This window comes from Rhinoderma darwinii, chromosome 3, assembly GCF_050947455.1.
Source record: "Rhinoderma darwinii isolate aRhiDar2 chromosome 3, aRhiDar2.hap1, whole genome shotgun sequence".
Classification (NCBI taxonomy): domain Eukaryota; kingdom Metazoa; phylum Chordata; class Amphibia; order Anura; family Rhinodermatidae; genus Rhinoderma; species Rhinoderma darwinii.
Genome location: NC_134689.1, coordinates 302,257,243 through 302,281,091, shown reverse-complemented (window position 1 = coordinate 302,281,091; position 23,849 = coordinate 302,257,243). Strand labels below are relative to the sequence as shown.

At 41.0% G+C, this 23,849-nt stretch overlaps 1 protein-coding gene across 1 annotated transcript in view; it reads right to left on the bottom strand.

Annotated features, from left to right (window-relative positions):
- Nucleotides 1-23,849, bottom strand: part of LOC142750452 (aminopeptidase N-like) — a 175,483-nt gene that overhangs the window by 16,834 nt on the left and 134,800 nt on the right. The window contains exons 18-24 of the mRNA XM_075859453.1: nt 14,525-14,679; nt 12,465-12,578; nt 10,958-11,101; nt 10,180-10,245; nt 8,785-8,850; nt 6,309-6,484; nt 3,402-3,478 (exon numbers count right to left, since the gene is read on the bottom strand). Of these exons, the coding sequence (XP_075715568.1) occupies nt 3,402-3,478; nt 6,309-6,484; nt 8,785-8,850; nt 10,180-10,245; nt 10,958-11,101; nt 12,465-12,578; nt 14,525-14,679 (798 nt within the window). The remainder of the gene's footprint in view (nt 1-3,401; nt 3,479-6,308; nt 6,485-8,784; nt 8,851-10,179; nt 10,246-10,957; nt 11,102-12,464; nt 12,579-14,524; nt 14,680-23,849) is intronic.

The window sequence follows — 23,849 nt, the reverse complement described above, 5'->3', positions numbered from 1 at the left end:
CTCATTATTGTACCGCTCTCCAGCCCTTCGCCGAACAAATTGCCTTCTGTTGCAGCCAAATATTTCACATTTTGACTCATCAGTCCAGATCAACTGCTGCCATTGTTCTGCACCCCAGTTCCTATGTTTTCGTGCGTAGATGAGTTGCTTGGCCTTATTTCCACGTCGAAAGTATGGCTTCTTGTCCACAGTTCTTCCATGAGTCTTCTGGCCAGACTTCTCCGAACACTAGATTGGTGTACCTGGGTCCCACTACCTGTTCTGAGCTGATGGCACTGCTGGACTTCGAACGGAAGTAAGCATTAGGGCTAGTTCACACAGAGTTTTTCTGCGCTGTTTTTGATGCAGAAACTGGCCGAAATCACCTCCCTCCAGATGTCATTGCACACTATGCAGTGTACGGAGCCGGAAGCACATTGCATAGCGCCCGTGCTGCAGAACTGCAGCTCTGCTCCTATTCACGTAGTGCAGCTCGGTCGCTATTCCATGACCCGGAGCCATCTGCTTCCGGCATGGACATCCGGTGCCCGGAGGCAGCTGGAGTAGCTGATCGATGCGGGGTCCAGATGTCCGGTGGATAGGCCATCAGATTTCTGGTAGTGGAAAACCCTTTTAAATGCTTTAAATAATTGCCAAACAATACTGGGGCAGAGTTGACAATACTGCCAAGAGCCTATTATATGCTTCTCCCCCAAAAGCTTTACATCAGTGGTAGTGCTCGTAACCTGGTGTGAACTGCCAGATTGTTTCTGATTTTGGTGTCGATATTTAGTAGTGCTGTGACATCCATGGGGAATAATAATATTTGAAACTGCCAAAAGTTAGAAAGCCACAAAGAGTGGGCTTAAAAGCCATATGTGGCTCCCAAGCCACTGGTTGGGCTAGACAGCATTAGGGTGTATTCAGATGTTGCGGCTGAGGTGTGGTTAAAACCGCATTAAAAAACATTTGGTGCTTTTTTTAGATGAGGTTGCGTTTTTAGCGCATTTAAAAATGCACCAAATTAAAGTAAAAACACATACGGTTTTCGGATGTAGTTTTTAGATGAAGATTTAATCGCACCTCACCCACAACGTTTGAATACACCCTAAAGGTAATTTCACCCAGGTCGGATATCCGACCTAAAACCCGCAGGGAATTCTGCCCGAAAAATTCCACCAAATTGAGGGGCAGATTTTTTGCCGAAATTGCTGCTGCGAAAAACAAAGCAGAAAAAAAAGCCAATACCTACCTTTACTGGCGTTGCCATAACAACGAGTCCCTCTGTTCTCCGTGCAGCCCGGCCTCCTGTGATGACACTGCAGCCCATGTCTGCAGCAGTCGTATAAGATGAAACATCATGCCGGGAGGTCAGGCTGCACGGAAAACAGCTGGGGGAACAAGTAGCCATCGCTATGACAACGCCAGGGAGGTAAGTATAGACTTTTTTAAATTAAATTTGAACAAAAAAAGTTCTGTTTTTTTTTAAATTGCGATTTCTGTGGTGGAATCGCAGATTTTCCGCGTGCAAAAATCACAACATTTGCAATTTGTTGTGGCTTTTACCTCTTACCTCCTTATTGAATTAAATGGGGGAAAAAACGCGCCGCTGGTGAACTTATGAATGTTTTCTCAGTGGATTTTTTTCCACAACGTGTGCTTGAGCTTTGTTAAAATTTCATCCACTTCGCTGCTTCTGCTTTACTGGCGTAGAAACGTCACAAAAGGACCCAAAAACGTAGCCGTTTTGCACCACCCTCGCCACTTTTGGGGAAATGGCTCCTAACTGGCGTAGATTTCACCCTATGGGGCATAGCAAGATAGAGGCCTCAAGACCCCCCCCCCCCCATCAGACTACCTACCCCTCTGTTGGATCATTAAATAATAAAAAATTAATAATAAAAAAAACCTGAATAAATTATATTCACCTCACCGCTACACTTTATACCTCCGGGTCCCCTCATCATTCCAGCAGGGCTCATACACGTATGTGACGCAGCACTGATGATGTTGAAGTGCTGCCTCACATATAAAGCCCTGACGCAGCTCGACGTGGAGTGATAAAGGAGCTGGAGGGAAGTATGTTTTTATTTTATAACTGATGTGGGGGGAATAAATGGCGCATAGCCACGGTTGCTGTGCCACAAATCTGCTGCGCTATTTTTTTTGTCCAAAATGACAGAAAAGAGCTTTCCCCTTTTTTTTAAATGGATGATGTATACAAATGAAATTTTTTCAGTTCGTATCTGTTATTTATTACATTTAACCCCTTCCCGACATCCGCCGTATATATACGGCACACGCCGGGTGGGGGAATATGGAGCGGGCTCACGGGCTGAGACCGCTCCATAGAGCGAGTGTGTCGACTGTGCTTTACAGCCGACATTTCCTGGTAATGAGCGGGATCCCGTTCGAGCGCGAGCCCACTTGTTTAACCCATTAAATGCCGTGTTCAATAGCGATCGCGGCATTTAAATGACTTTAAAACAGCGGGGCGACCCCCTGTAACATCCGAACGGCCCCCCGTGAGATTGGGGGGGGGAGCCATTGGTTGGCACGGCAGCCTGGGGGCCTGACAAAGTCATAGGAGACTGTCAGAATCACGATATAATGCAATACATTAGTACTGCAGTATATCGTGCAAGCGATCTAACGATCGCTGGTTAAAGTCCCCTAGGGGGACTAATAAAAAAAGTAAAAAACACTAAAATAAAGTTTTTGTTAACAAAGAAAAAAATTAAAAGCTCAAAAACCCCCCTTTTCCCATTTTCCCTCAAGCACAATGTAAAAAAACCAAAAAACTAACATAACTGGTATTGACGTGTCCAGAAAAGTCTGAACTATTACAATATATCATTATTTAGTCCGCACGGTGAACGCCGTAAAAAAAAAAAAATTAAAAGCATCAAAATTGCTGTTTTTTGGTTCCTTCTTCTCCCACAAAAAATGTAATAAAAAGTAATCAAAACGTCTCACGTACCCCAAAATGGTACCAATATAAACTGCAGCTCGCCCCGCAAAAAATAAGCCCCCACATAGCTAAATCGACAGAAAAATAAAAAGTTATGGCTCTCAGAATGTTGCGAAAAAAACGCAAATTTTATTTTTAACAATCAGTTTTTTCCTTGTAAAAGTAGTAAAACATAAAGAAAACTATATAAATTTGGTATCGCTGTAATTGTTAACATGCTGTTTTTACCATACGCCGTAAAAACAAAACCACCCAAAAGGTTGTGGAATCTCTGTTTTTTTCCTATTCCACCCCACATATTTTTTTTTCCTTTTCCTTAAATTTGACGGGTCCATTAAAAATGGAAGGACCAACGCAGATGTAAACAGAGCCTAAGTGTGGCGTATGAAATGGCAATTGCCCCCAGTGAGTCATCCACTGCTTTCTATGTGCATCACACACGTCTCCTTACCTTTAGTTTGTGTAAGCCAGTATGGTTCTGGGGAAGAAGTTGTGGTGATGAATGTGATGGGTACAATCCAGGTATAGCTGAAAACATTGAATATAATATTATTGTAAATATAAGGAACAGAAATATGTCCTGTAAACTGGTTTATAAATAATAAATACAGTGACATTACTACATTGCAACTAAAGATAGATAGATAGATAGATAGATAGATAGATAGATAGATAGATAGATAGATAGATAGATAGATAGATTTGAAGCGATTTGCTAAGGTTAATGCGCCATCTCTTAGAACTCTGCATTATGTCATCCCTCTGTTATTCCTCCTGGAAATATGTGATTAAATTGACAATTGGGAGTTATTAGTTGGGGAGTGTGTGTACCTACAGTCGCCAATCAGTGCTCACAGTATCAGACTATGTAGGGACAAGTCCCCTTGACAAGGAGAAACACCCAGTTGTCAATTTATTCATACATTTCCAGGAGGAATAAGGCCCCATGCATACGAACGTGCTTTTTGCAGCCGCAATTCCCCCGAAAATCCACGGGAGAATTGCGGCCCCATTAATTCCTATGGGGCCATGCACACTACTGTGGTTTCCATGGTCCCCGGAGCCCTTATTACGGCCGTGTTCTGCGGTCCGGGCTCATTGAAAATAATGGCCGCGGCCATGTGCACAGCCCGCGATTTGCGGGCGGCTCGCGGCTGTCATCGTGGCCCGCCTACCCGGAAATCACGGCCTAACAGAGGACTGGCACAACCCAGATTTTTAAGAAAAGATGCTCCAGCATTGTGATTTCATGGGTAATACAAGTATTTATTAAACAGACGTCAGAAGAGCTTTTTTTTTATAGACACAGAAGTGACTAATAAGCCGTCAGCAGCTAGAATGTTAACCCTATTGAGGTCAGTTTAAACAAGTAGTCATAGGAAGACCTATCAATATAAAACTTAACCTATGATTAAAAAAAATACGAATATGAAGGGGCATATAACAAAGAGGATCCCACTCTGGAGCTTCCCAACAAAAAAACCCTGATCGGTGTAGGGAGGTTAACACAGAGTAAAGAACAGCAGGTATAATACTTCACATATGATAATATGATAAATTACTTCTCGTGTCACATAAATTGCAGGTCACACTAATATCTCACAAAAGAACATGTTGGTCACCACAATAGTCACCACAAGGCAGTCTTTTACGTGTATTTTTTTAATTAAAGGTTAAGTTGTATATTGATGGGTCTTCCTACTACATGTCAGAGGAGCTGACAGGTTGTCTTTAAGCTCTTAATGGCCCATGATGAAAATTAAGATCACGGTCGCGTGCAGGTTCCTGCACCTTGATCTACATCTTCGTCATGATGTTCTCGGGGGGCTTTCAGTGCACCTGCGAGATTAGCGGCAGGAGTAGGGCTGCATTACACAGCTATTTGACTGCCTCGGCAAAGAAGTGCAGGACACTTCTTTGCAACGTAATTTGAGATGTTCTTCATTGAACTCAATGAAGAGCAGCTCAAGATTTACGAGCGTCACAGACGCCTCGCATAATGCGAGGAGGAGCTTTTACGTCTGAAACGAGGCAGCCGTTTTCTCCTGAAAAAAAGTCTGTATTTTCAGACGTAAAAGGCACTTCTCGTGTGCACATACCCTGAGATTTCGTGGTCAATAGCAACCACAGCATCAAAGAGTATTTGACAGAGAGAGGGGCACCCCTCTGTCAGCCCATCGGCTAAGGGTTGCCATGGCAGCTGGGGGCCAAACAAAGGCCACCAGGCCTGCCATGGTTATATGCTTATTAGGCTGTGCCAAGGGCATAACCTGATAAATTGCCCATCAGCTTATTACTAACAGGCATTAATTCTTTGGCATACCCAGTATACCAAAATATCACAGTATATAAGCGATTAGAAGACCGCATTGTGAAGTATGTGATCTGGTTTTTAATTTAATGGTCATAAACTTATAGCTAAAAAGCTTTGTAAGGGTAGGAACACACCAGGCGTAAGCACTGCATTTTCTGCAATGGATTTCATTGCAGAAAATCTGCTTTGTAATACAGAAGCAGCAGAGTGGGTGAGATTTGAAAAAAAATCATCCACACACAGTGGAAAAAAATCTGCCAAAAAAATGTTCATAAATTGACCTGCGGTGCGTTTTTTTAAGCTGCAGCATGTGAATTTATCCTGCGGAACCGCTGCACTTCTGTTGCAGATTTTCCCCATTTAATTCAATCGGGAGGTTAAACCCACAACAAAGAGACATGTAAGTGACTTTTGCAGTGAAAACGCTGCGATTCCGATGCATATACCGCAAATTGAAAAAGTAAAGGTATTTTTTATTTAAAATTAATAAAAAAGCTTACACTTACCCTCTACCGTATTCCTAGCAACGCAATCCTCTCTTCCGGGCATAGCCCGGCCTCCTAGGATAATGTTTCTTTCCATGTGACTGCTGCAGCCAATCAAAGGCTGCAAGCGGTCACATGAACTACAGTGTCATCCCAGGAGGCCGGGCTACGCTCAGAAGGGAGGGACACGTAGCCATGACCACGGCTGGGGTAAGTATAAATGTTTATTCTTCTTTTAGCGCTGCTTTCCGCAGAGGAAATTCCACCCGAAATGCTGCACTACAACTTGCTGCGTTTTCCTGCGGGTTCCAAGGCGGAGACGCTGTGTAGTATTACGCAGTCTATTCGCCTAGTGTGTTCCTACCCTAAAACCACATTGGTATTTAAAAAAGGTTATTTAAGGTGTTTTTTTTTTAAATCTTTAAATGCAACAAAGTGCACAATGTAATCAAAAGCAGCATCAATTGAAAGGATTCACAATTTTTTTTATCTTTAATCAAATCATTTGGCCCAACATATTTGAGAAATACATTTGCTGAAAGGAATATTTTTGTCTTACCTAAAATTTGATGGCCGAGTGACTGTTGCGTTAGGATCTAAAAGAAAATGTTTCTGTTCTACACTTCCAGTTGTTGTATCTATTGTCACCACCGGAAAACCCATCTGCAAAACCCATCTGTTCATGATATCTTTAATTGACTCAGGAAGTTTGACTGATTGTTGTTTATCAATGGCCTAAAAATAAAAGCAAAAGCATAAAATTAAACGATACACCACACAGAATTTTGCTGCATTTTTGTGCGTTTTTCATGGCGTTTTTGTTTGTGGCCGTTTTTAAACCAGTTTTGTGGTCAGTGGCTTTTTTTTTTCCAAATTCAGTGTTTTCTAAGTATGGCGTTTTTTCAGGCGTTTTTCAACTAAAGGACTTAGAAAATGCCAGAAAAAAGCATCTACAAAATGACACCAAATAAGAACGCCACCAAAAAACACCACTTAAAACAAGTTAAAAAAAAAATGCAAGTTACATTTTAATAAAGCTAAAGTTTTTAGAAAAAAAAATTAATGCGGTTCAAGGGTGCAGGTTATGATCAAGTTTTATTTAGGTTTTTAATGCAGTTTTTGAAGCAAAAACCAGGAGTAAATCAGAAAGGAAGAGAAAATATAAAATAAAGATTTTACTGCTCTTATTTGAATCCACATCTAGTTTTGGCTTCAAAAGCTGCATACAAAATCCTGAACAAAACCTGATCAAAACCGCCACGTGTGAATACAGTATATCACAGAGAAAAATCCTCCAGTACATTAATACAAACTTCTAATAAATCATATATTTAAAGGCTATGTAAAACTTTTTTTTTTATTTTTTTACAAAAATGTCAGTCAGTATTTTTGGTGCAACTTTCAAATTAGTTTTTTATTAAAAAAATTTTTGTAAAAATTCTTTCTACTTTTTGAGATACAGCTGCTCTGGAGCTGTATCTTTTGCTAAGACCTAAATCCGTCAGACCCGCGGACCTGACGGCCAGGTTCCCACGTAGCGTAAACGCTGCAGGTATTTCCGCAACGGAATTCTGTGTGGAAATTCCTCAGCATTTACAGTAGCAGCAAAGTGGATGAGATTTTGAAAATCTCATGTCCACGCTATGGGAAAAAAATGCAGCATAAAAATTAATAAATTGTCCTGCGGTGTGGAATTTAATTCTGAGGCATGTCAATTTATGCTGCGTTTTTGTTGATTTTTCGTTGCGGGTTTTCCCCATTGAATTAAACACAGACACTAGACCAGACCACTCAAACAAACACAGACACCAGACAAGACTTCAGAATTTAAAAAAAAACAGACTACCTTAATAAATAAATACACCAGACCCTTAAACAAACACAGACCACAGAATTAATAGACCCCAGACCACCTAAATAAATACACCACCAGATCAAACCCCCTAAATTATTACAAACCCCAGACCAGAACCCCTAAACAAATACAGAACCCCGGACCATACTCCCTAAATACAGAGTCCAGTCCCTTAAATAAATACAAACCCCAAAGCAGATCCCTTAAATAAAAACAGACCCCACAGCACACTCTGTTGATGCTCACCTCTCCTCGCTCCTGCAACTTTTAATCCCCTTCACTTCCAGGCGTGGCTAAAGACAATGTCCTTACACCAGCCCCCGGGGTTAGGGAGTTTTCTGTGGTTGCGCTCGGAGCAAGGAGGGCTGCAGGAATGAGTGCCTATCTTCCATTTCTTGGAGATGAGAACAGATCTTATCGCAGCATGTACCAATATGCATCATCAGCCTTTCTGCATAGTGCATATTGAGACTATGGAGATTAGGCAATGCCACTTGCTGGCTGCTGAGCAAACATGTTCTGGGCAGCGTAGTAAAGTTTTAGCGCAGCTTCCCTTTAATATGACTTTTTATCTTAAAAGACTACATAGTTAAATTTTATCCAATTTTACAACGTAAGGGTCCATTCACACGTTGCCGTTGATCTGTAGTTAGAACCGCATCGAATACGTATTGAATCGCTGTAAAACTGCACGCGTATTTACTGCGATTCAATGTTTTCTGATGCAGTTCTTACCACACCTTAACCACAACGTGTGAATGGACCCATAGGATGTATTCACATGGTGCACGTGTTTTACCGTGATTTGCTGCGTCTTCCATGCTAACTGCAAAACCGCTGCAAATCTCAGTAAAAACACATTTATGCAGTACGGTTTTCAGCCACATGGCAAAAAACGCTGCAAAACCACTCTGTGTGAATACTCTTTAAGTATGCAAAGGCATAGCTAGTGTGGGGCTCTCGGGGCATGTGCCAATAAACCACTTTGCCTTGAAATGAGGATTTAGATACGGTACAGCTAACTGAAACTTGCTATGCTCGGTGGGTATGTGGCCAAATTAGAGCGGTGTCCTTTATCATTAGGATGAGTGGCCAGGTTATGAACTATGAGTCATCCATTGTTTGTGTTGTATTTAATAATATATGCATTAAACTGTTCACATGCTGTATATTTACTTACTGCTTGTAAGTTTTCCCACAGGTCAGTATACACGGTGTTCCCATATGCAAATTGTTTAAGATAGGTCTAGCGAAGAAAGAAAAAGGATTAATATTGACATCTGCATTACTTTTATTACTAAATTGAGTGATTAGAATAAAATAAAATCTGTTTATTATTGCAGTAGTTTTGTTATACATTTTCAATGTTTGTTTTATTTTAACACCAACATGTCTCTTTACATACATGCTCTATGATCCTGAGACATAATTATCAATGTAGTTTAGCCAGCTTGAAATAAAAAAAATTGGCAAATAGTGACATAAAAAGGTGGCTTCACGAGCAGCGTTTCTAAGAAAACGCCCTGTTTCTTGTGGCGTTTTTCCTAGTGTTTTATGCCGGTGTTTTTTGTGGAAAAAAATTCTGAGGCCAGATGTTAGCATGAAGTCAATAGGGAATTCTGCGGTTTTTGTTGTACGCCGTTGTTTTTATTTTGTCTCTTGTGTTTTGGGTCAGTGGAGGTTTTTTTTACAAATCGCAGCAAGGGTTAGGTTTGGCTTCTCAAAAATTCTTTAACACACACGCATTTTGTGTGGCTTTCCCCCCCCCCAAAAAAAGCAACTAAAAGTATTGCATTTTTATGGTGTTTTCATAAGCGTTTTTTGCAAATAGTTATTTCGACACACTGCTTTTTTTGGTGGCGTTTTTCCCAAATCATGTGATTCAAAGATCATACAATGCAAAGGTTAAATGCTAAAAAAAAGCCTACAAAAAACGTTATAAGAAAACGCAGCACACATAGACACCTGCGTTTTTTTGGTGAGGAAACACAAATGGAAGTTTGTGGATAAAAAACGACTAAATGGTTGAAAAAAAAAAACAAAGTCAGCCTTGCTGCAATTTAAAAAAGAATGCCACTAACCCCAAAAAATGCAAGATAAAATTCAAAAAGTTCACCTAAAAAACACCATTTTTGTAGTGCGTTTTATATTATTTTAAGGGTAAAACTGAATGATTGTTCAGAAGCTACTAGGCTGTGACTCCATGGCTGCTTATTGCATGTGATGCCTTGCGATGCGATCTTGCAGAAGATTGCAACACAAAATCGTATGTGATAAGTACATCACGCTTTATGTGATTTTAAATTTGATTTTCAGCAATAAAGGGGTGGAAACTTATCTTTAAAGGTAAAAAATATATATTAAAATTGTACTGTAATATAGCGTTAAATTGTGATCGCATAATATTATATATGATCTTAATAGAACCCTATGGTGAAAAAAAATCTTGCAATTTGCGATAATTGCAAAAAACAAACATTGTTTTTGTATAGATTTCCTTACTTGGGAAATCCAGTTGCAGTAAAGCAGCAGGGTATGAGTGATAGTGAACATTTCATTTGCAGGTGGTACTTACACGTAGTCCCTCTACAAAAAGATCTTCAGTGAGAAATGAGGACAACATCCGAATCACTGATGCACCCTAAAATGGAGCATATTATAAAATACCCAATGTAAGTACAATAAAAGCTGATTACCATACTTCACAATAGATAAAGTCAATAGCATGTTGTGTCTTATAATCGAAACACTGTAGGTCACAAATGATGTGCTGATTAATGTCTTAGTATATCTTTATAGCGGTTGGAGCCAGTTTTTCTGATACAGAGCTACAAATCCTTTACATAGACATAGATTTAAAAAGATAGCATTCTGACTACCTGCAGCCACAACTAGAGGGAGCTAAGGAGCTTACTGAATATTGTTATACATTGAACTTGATAAGGCAGTATGCAGTAAGCTCCCTCTAGTGGTGGCTGCAGGCAGCTAGAATGTTCTGTTTTAAATCTATCAATGCAGGGGATTTGGGGCTCTGTAACACAAAAAAGAGCTCTGACCGCTATAAAGATTTAAAAAATTAATCAGCACAGAATAATGGATCTAAAAACAACATGATGATAAAAGATGGAGAGTCACTTTAAGGGTGCATTCACACCTAGCAGTAGTTTGGTGTGCAGTTTTTATCATCTTTCACCTATAAAACACATGATAATTGTGAGAATTAATGGTAGAATCACTTGCAGTTATGACGCACAGTTTTTGACTTCACAACAAATTACTGCAACATGTGAATGCACCTTAAAGGGGTATTCCAACAATTGACATCTATGGCTTGAGTGTGTTAAACCATTTACCTTACTATACGTAATGGAATCAAAGAGTTCACTTATTTCTGATGGAGTGTTCACATCTTCTTCCATTGATGTAAGGGGGTGAGAAGAGGCTAAAGCATCGACACCCATCACTCTATATATGTCATTAAGCACTATCAGATCTTTCTGTAATAGTTAGAGAGTAATTGTGTGAGTACATCAATGTGACAACATGATATTCATTGCTAGAACTGCAAAACTATAAAGTAAACCTGTCACCTGTCACTTTGCATTTTATTATTTGAATTAGTATCTGTACAGTGGCCTCATATTCTTTTCCTTTTTCCCTTTAAATTGGTTGTCCCACCAGGACACCCCCTGTCCATATCCTGCTTGGGATTCCCCTTCCTTTGCGCCATAGCGTAACACCCTTAACAATCAGGGTACTGATCAGCCAATGAATGGGCAAGCACTCATTCGTCGGCTGATTTAATCTTTTTTGCTGGCCTTAAAACCATCGTTGTCGGCAGCTCATCTTCTCGTGTAAATGGGAGATGTGCTCCCGACATTATGTAAATTGTATAGGCACTGAACATTTGTATTTCTAATCATTTGTCCCCATACAGTTTATATTGGCAGATGTAAAGCGCCTCCAAATGATCATACTGTAATTATTGGTGCTCGATATGGGCACATATTTTCTTTTTTTGTGCAAAGATACAAAATTCTACACTTAGTATTTTAAAATACTGTTCTCAAAATGAAGGAGCAGCAGGACTAGTCACACACTGCTGCTCCTGCACTGCGGTGCTCCTGCCCACCCGCTTCACTTGAATGGAACTGTGTTGCAGTTATTTGTACAGCAGGTGACCAGGACAGAAAAAGAGGTATTCGGCCTTGTCATTCTCAGAATTGCCAAGGTCAGACCCCCACCCATCATAGTTTCATTTAGAGTCGGGAACATCCATTTGATGGTGAGTGTGTGTGTTCCAAAATACCAGTAAGACCTTGTTCACATCTGCATTGGCGGCTCCGTTAGCGGCTACATCCTAGATTACCGGAGATAATAGCACAGCATGCTATGCTATTGCCTTTGGTTAAACCATGGAAAGCCAATGGAACCCATTAAAGTCAATGGGTTACGTCGGCTGCCAGTGGTGTCCGTTGTGCAACGGAGCCGTTGCTTCCGGCATTCCCTCGTTCTTCTCCTCTGACGGAGCAGCAGAACCTCCGTCAGAGGAACCTTATTAGTGGGATCACACATATGCATACATAAAATATTGTTAGAAAAAGTATTCTACATTTTGGTATTTACAGATTTAACAAAACTCCTCCTATCCTAATATATGGAAAAATGGTGGAGAGAGAGAATACATTTGCAGAATCTAAGCTTCACATTACTTTGGATATGAAGGCATAATGCTCACAAACTAATACTAAGTTTATATCTTGTTATATTTAATAGTCTTAAGAAGCAATCTCTAGTCTCCACTGCTGCCTTTCATCTAGTTTATTATCCTACTTTATAAGACAGTCTTAGGAAACTTACTATCTTCCAGGTGGGTTCTGCTTTGTCTGCTCCCAAATATTCCACATAAGAGGCAAAACCTTCATTCAGCCAAAGATCATTCCACCATCGAATTGTCACAAGATTGCCAAACCACTACAATAGGGGTACAAATTGTATTGTGAGCGTGGTGTATGAAGTAGACTATCCTGTTGTGTAATTCTCTCAATGTAAAAGATAGTCACATCAAATGTAGATATAGATCAGGTAAAAAGATAAAGATACTACGAGGAATTTCAAATATCTCAGCATTTCCCTGTGAGCTCATCAGCAGACACAGGGGGGGGGGGGGGGGATTATAAAGACTAGCATTCTTTATGCCAGTCTTAATCTAAAGTGCGCTGGAGTAAGAAGAGCTTAATTCATAAAGAGGCGAGTTTATGAGATGGCGTAGACTTGCGCTATAGTTTACTCTAATTTCTGGCGAGTAAATTTGTTGGGTTATGGGAGGCCCGCCCCTTCTGCTAAGATCTGCCCACGCTTTTTGCGTTTTTTTTTTACACTGTTCAACCTGCGGTTAAATTAACATTTACTTTATTATATAAGTAGTTCCGATTGTGGCGATATCATATATGTGTATATTTGATGATTTATTTTAACCCTTTTGCAAAATAAAATAATTTTTACCTAAAAAAAATATATATATTTATTATTTCATTGTAAACAATTTTATTAAAAAAATATACTTTATTCAAATTTGTTTAAGTATTTTTTAGTCCCACTTAGGGTTTTCACAATGCGATTATTTGATGGCTTCAATAATGTTTTGGAGTAAACCAAAACATTCTTGCCTGTCCGTGTAAAACGGACAAGCAATCTATTAGGCCGTGCCAAAGACATACAAATATGGAAGGCCCTGGGACCTTTGTTGAGCCAAGATCGTGTCGCTGGGGTACTGATGGGGAAACAGGGGGGAAACTTCCTAGATAATGCAGTCGCGATTAAACATGGCATGGTTAAACAGCCAGGATCAGAGTTACCTCCGATCCCGGCTGTTGAAGCAGAATGATGGCTGTATAGTAAAGACCACACCAGCTAATAGCGTGAACACAGCTTCTATGCCTGAACCATCTCCATGACGTAACAGTAGGTCAAGGTTCTGGAAGTTAGTCCTCACAACGACGTACAGTTACGTTGTTGTGTGGAAAGGGGTTAAAGATATAACCAGCAAGGCAAAAATAATGTGGATTCCTATATTATAATGTCTGATTTGTATTCAGCCAGTTGATAATATTAGTGAACACCCTCTAGTTAAAAGGAACCTGTCATGTTGAAAACACAGTTCTATCTGCGGGCATTATGTTATAGAGCAGAGGAAGCTGGGCAGATTAATATAAAGTTTGTGGAAAAATATTCAGTAGAATTTGTAATTTATTAATATAACCTCTGCTCATTCTGGGCTTATCAGTGATTGACAACCTACCCTGTAGAACTGGCTACTGGACTGCTAAGCCCCTACACAACAGAGGTCTAGATGAATAAATAACAAGTTCTACTACTGAAACTTTCCCCACAAATCTATATATTTAGACCACATTTACATTTACGATCTGCTAAGCTCTTCCTGCACTATAAGGGCTCATTCAGACGAACGTGAATAACGTCCGTGTGCTGCGCATTGAAATCACGCGTAGCACACGGACCCATTGATTTCAATGGGGGCGTTCACACATGCAGGAGTTTTCACGCAGCGAGAGTCTGTTGCGTTAAACACACTGCATGTCCCATATTGGTGCGTTTTCATTGAAGTCAATGGGTGCGTGAAAACCCCGCACCGCACACGGATGTACATCCATGTGCAGGGCGTGATTTGCGCATCAATTCAATTGAAAAAAAAAAATGATGTGCTTTGCGAGTGCGTGAATAATGCATGCCACTCGCAAAGCACACTGATGCATAGCGCAACACACACGACCATATTCACGTGTAGCCTAATATGCTGCCTGCAGATCAGTCTGCATTTTTAAAGTGACAGGTTCTCTTTAAGATTATTAATTGTAACAGGATAGCACTCAACATTAAAATACAAAAACATAACCAACCTGATGTGCAAGCTCATGGGCTATAACTGTGACCACCCTTTCCTTGTTGCCAATGGACGATTCATTAGGATCATAAAGGAGTGCAGTGTCTCTGTATGTCACAAGTCCCCAGTTCTCCATGGCTCCTGCACCAAAGTCTGGGAGAGCTACCTGGTCTAGGGGGAGAGAAAAATATTACTATATTTCTGTCCAATACACACTGTTTTAAACATGGAACGGTTTTAAAGAGGGTCTGTCACCACATTATAAGTGGCCTATTACAGCAGTGTTTTTTATTTAGAAAACTGATCATTTTTGACGGCGTTATGACCCATTTTAGATTTATGCTAATGACTTTCTTAATAGACAACTGGGCGTGTTTTACTTTTTGACCAAGTGGGCGTTGTGGAGAGAAGTGTATGATGCTGACCAATCAGCGTCATACACTTCTCTCCATTCATTTAGTCAGCACATAGTGATCTTACAAGATGACTATGTGCAGCCACATACACACACACTAACGTTACTGAAGCGTCCTGAGAGTTAATAGACATCAGTTCCAGCCGGGACGTGATGTCTATTCACAATCCTGACACCTCGGTAATGTTTGTGTGTGACACACAAACGTTACCGAGGTGTCAGGATTGTGAATAGACATCACGTCCTGGCTGGAACTGATGTCTATTAACTCTTAGGATGCTTCAGTAACGTCAGTGTGTGTGTGTATATGTGGCTGCACATAGTGATCTAGTAAGATCACTATGTGCTGACTAAATGAATGGAGAGAAGTGTATGACGCTGATTGGTCAGCGTCATACACTTTTCTTCACAACGCCCACTTGGTCAAAAAGTAAAACACGCCCAGTTGTCCATTAAGAAACTCATTAGCATAAAGCTAAAATTGCTCATAACTCCGTCAAAAATGATAGTTTGATAGTGAGGAGAGGAGAATTGATAGTTAAATTTACAATAATTTGATCAAGATTTCACAGACGTAATGTCACTCATTCAATTCCAAATATTGGTATATTTGTCTGCGTCAAGCATTTATGCAGTGCCATTATACTTCAGTCTGTGTCCAAATAATTTTTTTTTTCAAATAAATAGATTTTAATTTAAATTTAAATCCTGGTGCTCATAGCATACCACTGCCTGCTGACACAGACATAATGGACGTGACATCACTCATTGTTTTGCGTACATCTATTAGTGCCACTAAAAAATGGTGTATTGTTCTGCATTTACACAGCACCGTTATACTTCAGGTTGTGTCCAAGAGACATTTTCTAATTTTAAAAAGCATAGAAAATCCATCAGTGCATTGTGTTTTTAAACAGGCTGTTTGTTCCACCGGCTACCATCCGTTTACCATAAGGGTATGTTCACACGCTTAACCAAAAACGTCGGAAAATACAGAGCTGTTTTCAATCGAAAACAGCCCCTGATTTTCAGAAGTTTTTTGAGCAACTCGCGTTTTTTACAGCCGTTTTTGGAGCTGTTTTCAATAGAGTCTATGAGAAAATGGCTCCAAAAACGTCCCAAGAAGTGTCCTGCACTTCTTTTGACGAGCCGTCATTTTACACGCCCTATTTTGAAAGCGACGCGTAAAATGACAGCTCGTCTGCACAGAACATCGTAAGACCCATTGCAAGCAATGGGCAGATGTTTGCCGACGTATTGGAGCCGTCTTTTCATGCGTAATTCGAGGCGTAAAACGCCTCCATTACGTCTGAAAAGAGGTCGTGTGCACATAGCTTAGCCATATATGTTGCTGTCACTTTGACATTACTAACGCTGTCTTGGCGTTAAAGAGCTTGATACAGGTTGGATACAGTCCCAGAAGACCACAGAGTGTCATACATTAATTTTCAGGGCAATTGGGGAACTTTCGATTTGTTGTGAATTTATTCAGACCAAATTTATTATAACGGCCAGTTTGAACAAATCGGACCCGAAACGAATATGAAGAAATTCCCTAATTTCTACTCATCATTGTTTAATATCATGAAACTTTTCTTTCTTTACTGTATGTGCCTAGCAAAACTATTCCTTTCCTCCTTGGTGTTATTCCTGTTTTGTTGTATTACAACCTTTAATTAAAATGGATTTTGTTGGGGGGTTTGTACCATTTGACAACATGGCTACCACTTTAAAGGTGCAAAATATTTTTTGCTGTGACACAAACAATAATTAAGACAAAAACCGAGAGCTTTAGTACGTATTCTCCCCCATAAAAGTCAATACATTGTGGGGTCACCTTTTGCTGCAACTACAGATGCAAGTTTCTAGGGATATGTCTCTCCTTTTCGCACATACCCCGTGCAGCCAGGGCGTGAATATACAGATCTCTGTTCCAGCCGGCATAGCGCTGTGAAAAGTGCTTGGACGCCGGCTGTGTCAGTGTCCGCAGCTCCCCAGCAACCTGTTCTCTGACAGCCAATCCGATTGGTTCGGCTGCAGAGAATATGATCATCGGTATTAACCGCTTCCTGACTGCCCACAGTAAATTCACGTCGGCGCTTGCTGGGCTCTGTGCAGCGCCGACGTGAATTCACAGTGGGTGTTAAAAGATCGCGTTGTTAACCCCTGCCTCTGGTCCCGGAGACATGAACGGGACCTGATTGGTTCGGGACGATCATGTGATCGCAGGGAAAGTTTGTTGTAGCAACAAACTGGAAAGTTTGTTGCTACAACAAACTTTCCCGGGGACCGATTGCGGGTGCTGCCGTCGGTTGCATGGCAAAACCGGAGGCCATACAATAGCCTCCGGTCTGCCATTCACGGAAGCCTATGAGGACCTCATAGGCTTCCTGTCAGTGTGACTGTCAACGTCACACTGACAGTTTATAACACTTTACACTACCTAAATGTATTATAGTAGCCATCAGTGCTGCAGGTCTTAAAAATGTTTTATAAAAGTGTAAAAACAAGTAATGTTACAAAAACATAAATTGCATTTTTTCCTATAAGAAGACTTTTATTATAGGGAAAAAAATAAAACGTTAAAAAAGTACACATATTTGGTATCACCGCGTTCGTTATGACCCCAACTATAAAACTATAATATTATTTTTCCCGCACGGTGAACACCGCAACAAATAATTGAAAAACAATACTAGCATCACTATTTTTTTGGTCGTCACCCCTCCCAAAATATAGAATAAAAAGTGATCAAAAATTTGCATGTAACCCAAAATAATAGCAATAAAATCTACAACCCGTCCCGCAAAAAACAAGCCCTTACACAGCTTATTTGACTGAAAAATAAAAAAATTATGGCTCTCAGAATATGGTGACACAAAAAAGAAATAATTTTATAGAAAAGTGATCTTATTGTGCAAACGCCACAAAACATAAAACAATATACATATGGTATCGCCGTAATCGTACCGACCTGCAGAATAAAGTAAAATGTCATTTATAGCGCAGAGTGATTACTGTAAAAAAAAGGACAAAAACATTGTCAAAATGTATGTTGTTTTTGTCACTTTGCTTGCCAAAAAAATCTAATAAAAAGTGATAAAAAAAATCACATGTACCCTAAAATGGTACCAATAAAAAGTACAGATTGTAACGTGACAAATAAGCCCTCGCACGGCTCTGGTGGAGAAAAAACAAAAAAAAGTTCTGGCGCTCTGAATAAAGAGTCAGAAATTGTGCAGTGTCCAAAAGTGGATAAGATTGGGCACCATTTATCAGTGTGACACTGGCCACACATCTATGAATTGTTTATTTACCCCCTTATTATACCCTCTTATTATACCCTGATGTACTCTGCCCAGCTTACATATGCCACCACATTATAAACTGAAATACCAGCAAAACCCCAAACAGAACTATTACCAAGCAAAATCTGCGTTCCAAAAGCCAAATGGCGCTTCTTCACTTCTGAGCTCTACTGTGGGTCCGAACAGCAGTTTATTACCACATATGGGGTATTGCCGTAATCATGAGAAATAGCTTTACAAGTTTTGGGTTGCTTTTTATTCTTTATTCCTTGTAAAAATTACATTATATTTTTCAGGAAAAAAGTAGATTTTCATTTTCACAGACATATTCCAATAAATATAGCAAAAGTCCTGATGCTAACTACACCCCTAGATAAATTCCTTGAGGTGTGTAGTTTCCAAAACCACTTTTGGGGAGATTCCACTGTTTAGGCACCACAAGACGTCTTCAAACCTGACATGGTGCCTAAAATATATTCTAAAAAAAGGAGACCCCAAAATCCTGTATGTGCTCCTTTGCTTCTGAGGCCGGTGCTTCAGTCCATTATCACACTAGAGCGACATGTGGGATATGTAATGACCGGGGGGTAGGGAAACGGACAAGTGAGCCCTAATCTACCCGCCACTCTGTCCCTGCCTACTTGCAACGACCCGCCCTAGGCGACGGGGTACAACTGGGCGGCGGTCCCTGCACTCAGTAAGTGCACGACAAACATACAAGGGAATACAAGCAAGGGAAAGGGGCAGTTGCCCACGGCAACACCGTGACCAACCAGAGTGGTGAACGAGCCGAGTCAAGCCAGGAGTGTGCGAGGTACCAAACGAAGAGCAGAAGAGTAGTCAGTAAGCCAGGGTTAGTATGGAGCAGGAACAAAATAGAAGGAGCTGTAGCTGGGCCAGGAAACCACACGAAAAAGAATAACAAGCAAGGAGGAACAGGAAATGCAGGTATAAATAGACAGAGGGCGGGAGCTAGCTGAGTCTGGCCAGGCTGCGATAGGCTCTCCCACTCCTAAGCCTGCCAGCCTGAGTGGTGGAAGCTGGAGTCAGTCTCAGGGATGTAGATTCAGGTGTTGACTGATTAATTAAGGGAGTTAACCCCGAAGCTGTGCCTGGCAGATCCTTTACAGATATTTGTAAAAACTGCAGAATCTGGGCAATAAATATTGAGTTGCATTTCTCTGGTAAAACCTTCTGTGTTACAGAAGAAAATGCATTACAAATTAATTTCGGCAAAAAAAATGAACTTTGTAAATTTCACCTCTACTTTGCTTTAATTCCTGTGAAACGCCTAAAGGGTTAATAAACTTTCTGAATGCTGTTTTGAATACTTTGAGGGTATGTTCACACGTAGTCAACAAAAACGTCTGAAAATCCAGAGCTGTTTTCAAGGGAAAACAGACCCTGCTTTTCAGACGTTTTTTTACCAACTCGCATTTTTCGCGGCGTTTTCACGCCGTTTTCGCGGCGTTTTTTACGTCCGTTTTTGGAGCTGTTTTCATTGGAGTCTATGAGAAAACAGCTCCAAAAACGTCCAAAGAAGTGTCCTGCACTTCTTTTGACGAGGCTGTATTTTTACGCGTCGTCGTTTGACAGCTGTCAAACGACGACGCGTAAATAACAGGTCGTCTGCACAGTACGTCGGCAAACCCATTCAAATGAATGGGCAGATGTTTGCCGACGTATTGTAGCCCTATTTTCAGACGTAAAACGAGGCAAAATACGCCTCGTATACGTCTGAAATTTGGCCGTGTGAACATACCCTGAGGGGTTTTAAAATGGGGTGATTTATGGGATCTATCTAGTACATAAGGTCCTCAAAGCCACTTCAGAACTGAACTGGTCCTTGACAAAATAGCCTGGAATTTTCTTGAAAATGTGAGAAATTGCTGCTACAGTTCTAAACCTTGTAACGTCCTAGAAAAATAAAATAATGTTCAAAAAACAATGCAAATATAAAGTAGACATATGTGGGATGTTAATTAGCAACAATTTTGTGTGGTATTACTACCGTATCTGTTTTAGAAGTAGATTACATTTAAAATTAGAAAAATTATAATTTTTGCAAATTTTCTTTCAATTTTGGTGTTTTTCTCAAATAAGCTATGAATTTTCTTGGGTCTGAAATAATTTAGGGGTCTGAAGTAATTCAGAGATCTGTTTGAGGGGCCTGAAATTAATTTAGGGGCCTGATCTGAGGTGTAAATGAATTTAAGGGTCTAGGGGTCTGAATTAACTTATGAGTCCGGAGTAATTAAGGGGTCTGGTGTGGGGGTCTAAAGTAATTTGTGGGTCTTGTTCTCGCATCTGAATTAAAATAAGGGGTCTGGTGCCTGAAATTAATTTAGGGGTATGGTTTGGGGTCTAAAGTAATGTAGGGATCAGGTCTGGGGTATGAATTTCTGTTGCTATAAAGCAGGGGTCCCAAACATGCGGCCCACGGGCCACATGCGGCCCCTGAGACTGTTATCTGCGGCCCTCTCTGCTTTGTACCTTCCTCAGGAGAGAGCAGTCTGAAGGAGGAGCGCGCCAGAGCTCCTTCATGCCGTCACACAACCGCCTGTAAAGACAGTGCACCTCCCCAGTGGGTTTGACAGCGCTACACCCTCCATCCCTGTAGACAGCTCTATTGGGGCTTGCTCTAGGAGTGGAATCCCCAGCCAGAGCATTGCTGATGCTTTGGCCGGGGAATCCTCTGCTGGGGGAGCTCCTGAAGTCACTGTCACTGGACAGTGATGTCAGGGGGTTCCCCAGAGAAGGAGTCCCAGAGTAGAGACTATACTAGCGCTCTGCTCTGAGACTCCTGCTATTGGGAAGCCCCTGACATCACTGTCCATATATGGACAGTAATGTCAGGAGCAGAGCTGGAGTCCCAGTCAGAGTGCTACAAGCTGCTCCGCACCAGGACTCCGGCTGGGGAAGCCCCTGACATCACTGTCCATATATGGACAGTGATGTCAGGAGCAGAGCAGGAGTACCAGGCAGAGCGCTAGAAGCGGCTCTGCTCCAGGACTCCGGCTCTGGGGAAGCCCCTGACGCCACTGTCCATATATGGACAGTGATGTCAGGAGCAGAGCTGGAGTTCCAGGCAGAGTGCTAGTAGCGCTCTGCTCTGGGACTCCGCATTGCCGGAACCCCTGACATCACTGTCCATATATGTAAAGTCAGAAGCAGAGCTGGAATCTCAGTGCTCTGTCCGGGACTTCGGCTCTGCGGTTGCCCCTGACATCACTGTCTATGTATGGGCAGTGATGTCAGGGGCTTCCCCAGAGTTCCGGAAAAGAGCCTATACTAGCTCTCTGCTCTGGGACTCCGGCTCTGGGGTTGCCCTGACATCACTCTCCATATATGGACAGAAATGTCAGGACCAGAGCTGGAGTCCCAGGCATAGTGCTAGTAGCACTCTGCCCGGAACTCCTGAACTGGGGTTGCCCCTGACCACATATTCCGGTCCTGGAGGATCCCCTGTCAATGGACAGTGATGTCAGGGGCTCCTTCAGCAGAGGAATCCCTGGTCAAAGCATTGGCAATGCTCTGGCTGGGGATTCCACTCCTAGAGGGAGCCCCAATGGAGCTATCTACAGGTGGGGTGTGGCACTATCTACAGGGGGTGTGTATGGGCCACTATCTATAGGGTGTGTGTGTGTGTGTGTGTGTGGCACTAACTACAAGGGGGGTGTGGCACTATCTATAGGGGGTGTGTATGGGCCACTATCTATAGGGGGTGTGTGTGTGTGGCACTAACTACAAGGGGGTATGTGGCATTATCTACAGAGGGCACTGTGGCATTATCTACAGAGGGCACTGGGTCATTATCTACAGAGGGCAGTGTGGCACTATCTAAAGGGTCACTGTGACACTATCTAAAGAGGGCATTGTGGCACTATCTAAGAAGGGGCTGCCCAATCTTGACATTCTTGTGCCTGCCATATGCTGTCAACTGAGCCACTGGACCGCATTTAACGACACTTAGACTGGAAAGCTTGATGTTAAAATAAGCACATGGAGTAAACTCGCAAATTTACGTTAATTTTAACCTAGTGGTATTATTATAGTAATGTAGTATTGTTATAGTAATGTAGTATTAATATAGTAATGTAGTATTGTTATAGTAATGTAGTATTGTTCTAGTAGTTCAAATAACTATTTGATTAACAATAATTTTGTATTTGAATGTAATGCAGCCCGTCAACTTAGAATTTTAAAATGTACAGCCCATTTACTCGGCCGAGTTTGAGACCCCGGCTATAAAGGGTGGGAACTGGCTCTAGAAGTGAAGTGCAAATAATGTCTGGGCAGCTAACTCTGCAGTTATTAAGTCATCATGACTGTCTGGGCTGGATGGAGAAAAAAAGGAAAGTGAACTACTCCAAACAGAGAAGACGTCACCTATGAGTCACTGGGTTTAATAGTTGTTTATTTTGCCTGTGTCTGATCAGTACCTTATTCTTTTGTATAGTCTGCATTGTGATAATACTCTGCATATCACCTGTGTGGAACTGGTATCTCACCACTATATGGTCACTCTATAGTAGTTTTTTTGTTGTTTTATTAATCTCTATATAGTGGTATCGTGAACTTGAACTTGATCAAAAAAAAATTGATTTTAGTTGAATTTTCTGTCATGTGTTGACAGAGTGGCTCCCATATTTAACCCCTTCCCACAAAATGACGTGTCTGGTACATCGTAGTGCGGAGGGAATGTATGGCGCGTGCTCCATGTGCTGCAGGTGTCGGCTGTGTTTTACATCAAACACCCGGGACTGACTGCCAGGAACAGTGATCGCGCTGTTCCTGGCTATTTAACCCCTCAAATGCTGCGGTCAATTGCGACCACAGCATCTGAGGCGTTGAAAAGAGGGGGCGGTCCTCTCAGCTCATCTACCCCCCCGCAATGAGAATGGGGGTGACGATGGTTGTCATGGCCCTAATGAAGGCCCCCAGAACGGCCTTCACTCTGCCTCTGCTAAGCCCTAGAGGGACTAATGAAATGTGCAAAAAAGTGAAATAAAGTTTTTAGTAGTGAAAAAATGTTTTAAAAAAATTAAAGTTAACAAAAAAAAAACCTTTACCCATTTTTCCTCTAAAGAAATGTAAAAAATAAAAAAGTTAATAAAATTGCTATTGCTGTGTCCGCAAAAGTCAGAACTATTAAAATATAGCATTATTTAAAGTGCACGGTGAACGGCGTAAAAAAGAAAAAAAATTAAAAACTCCAAATTTTTTGTTTTTGGTCAACTTAGCTCCCAAATACAATGTAATAAAAAGTGATCAAAAAATTACGTACCAAAAAATAATACCGATAAAAAAAACTGCTCGGCCTGCAAAGTTATGGCTCCCAATTGTGGTGACAGAAATCAAATTTAAGTTTAACAAAAAGTTATCTTTAAAAGTAGTAAAATACAAAAAAAACTATATAAATTTAGTATTACCGTAATCGTATTGAACCACAAAATAAAGTTAACTTGTTGTTTTTACCACACGGTAAGAGCCGTAAAAACAAAACCCTTCAAATAATGCAGAAATAACAGTTTTTTCCAATTTCAGCCCGCAAAGAATTTATTTTCAGTTTCCCAGTACATTATATGGTACTTTAAATGCTGTCAATAGAAGCTACA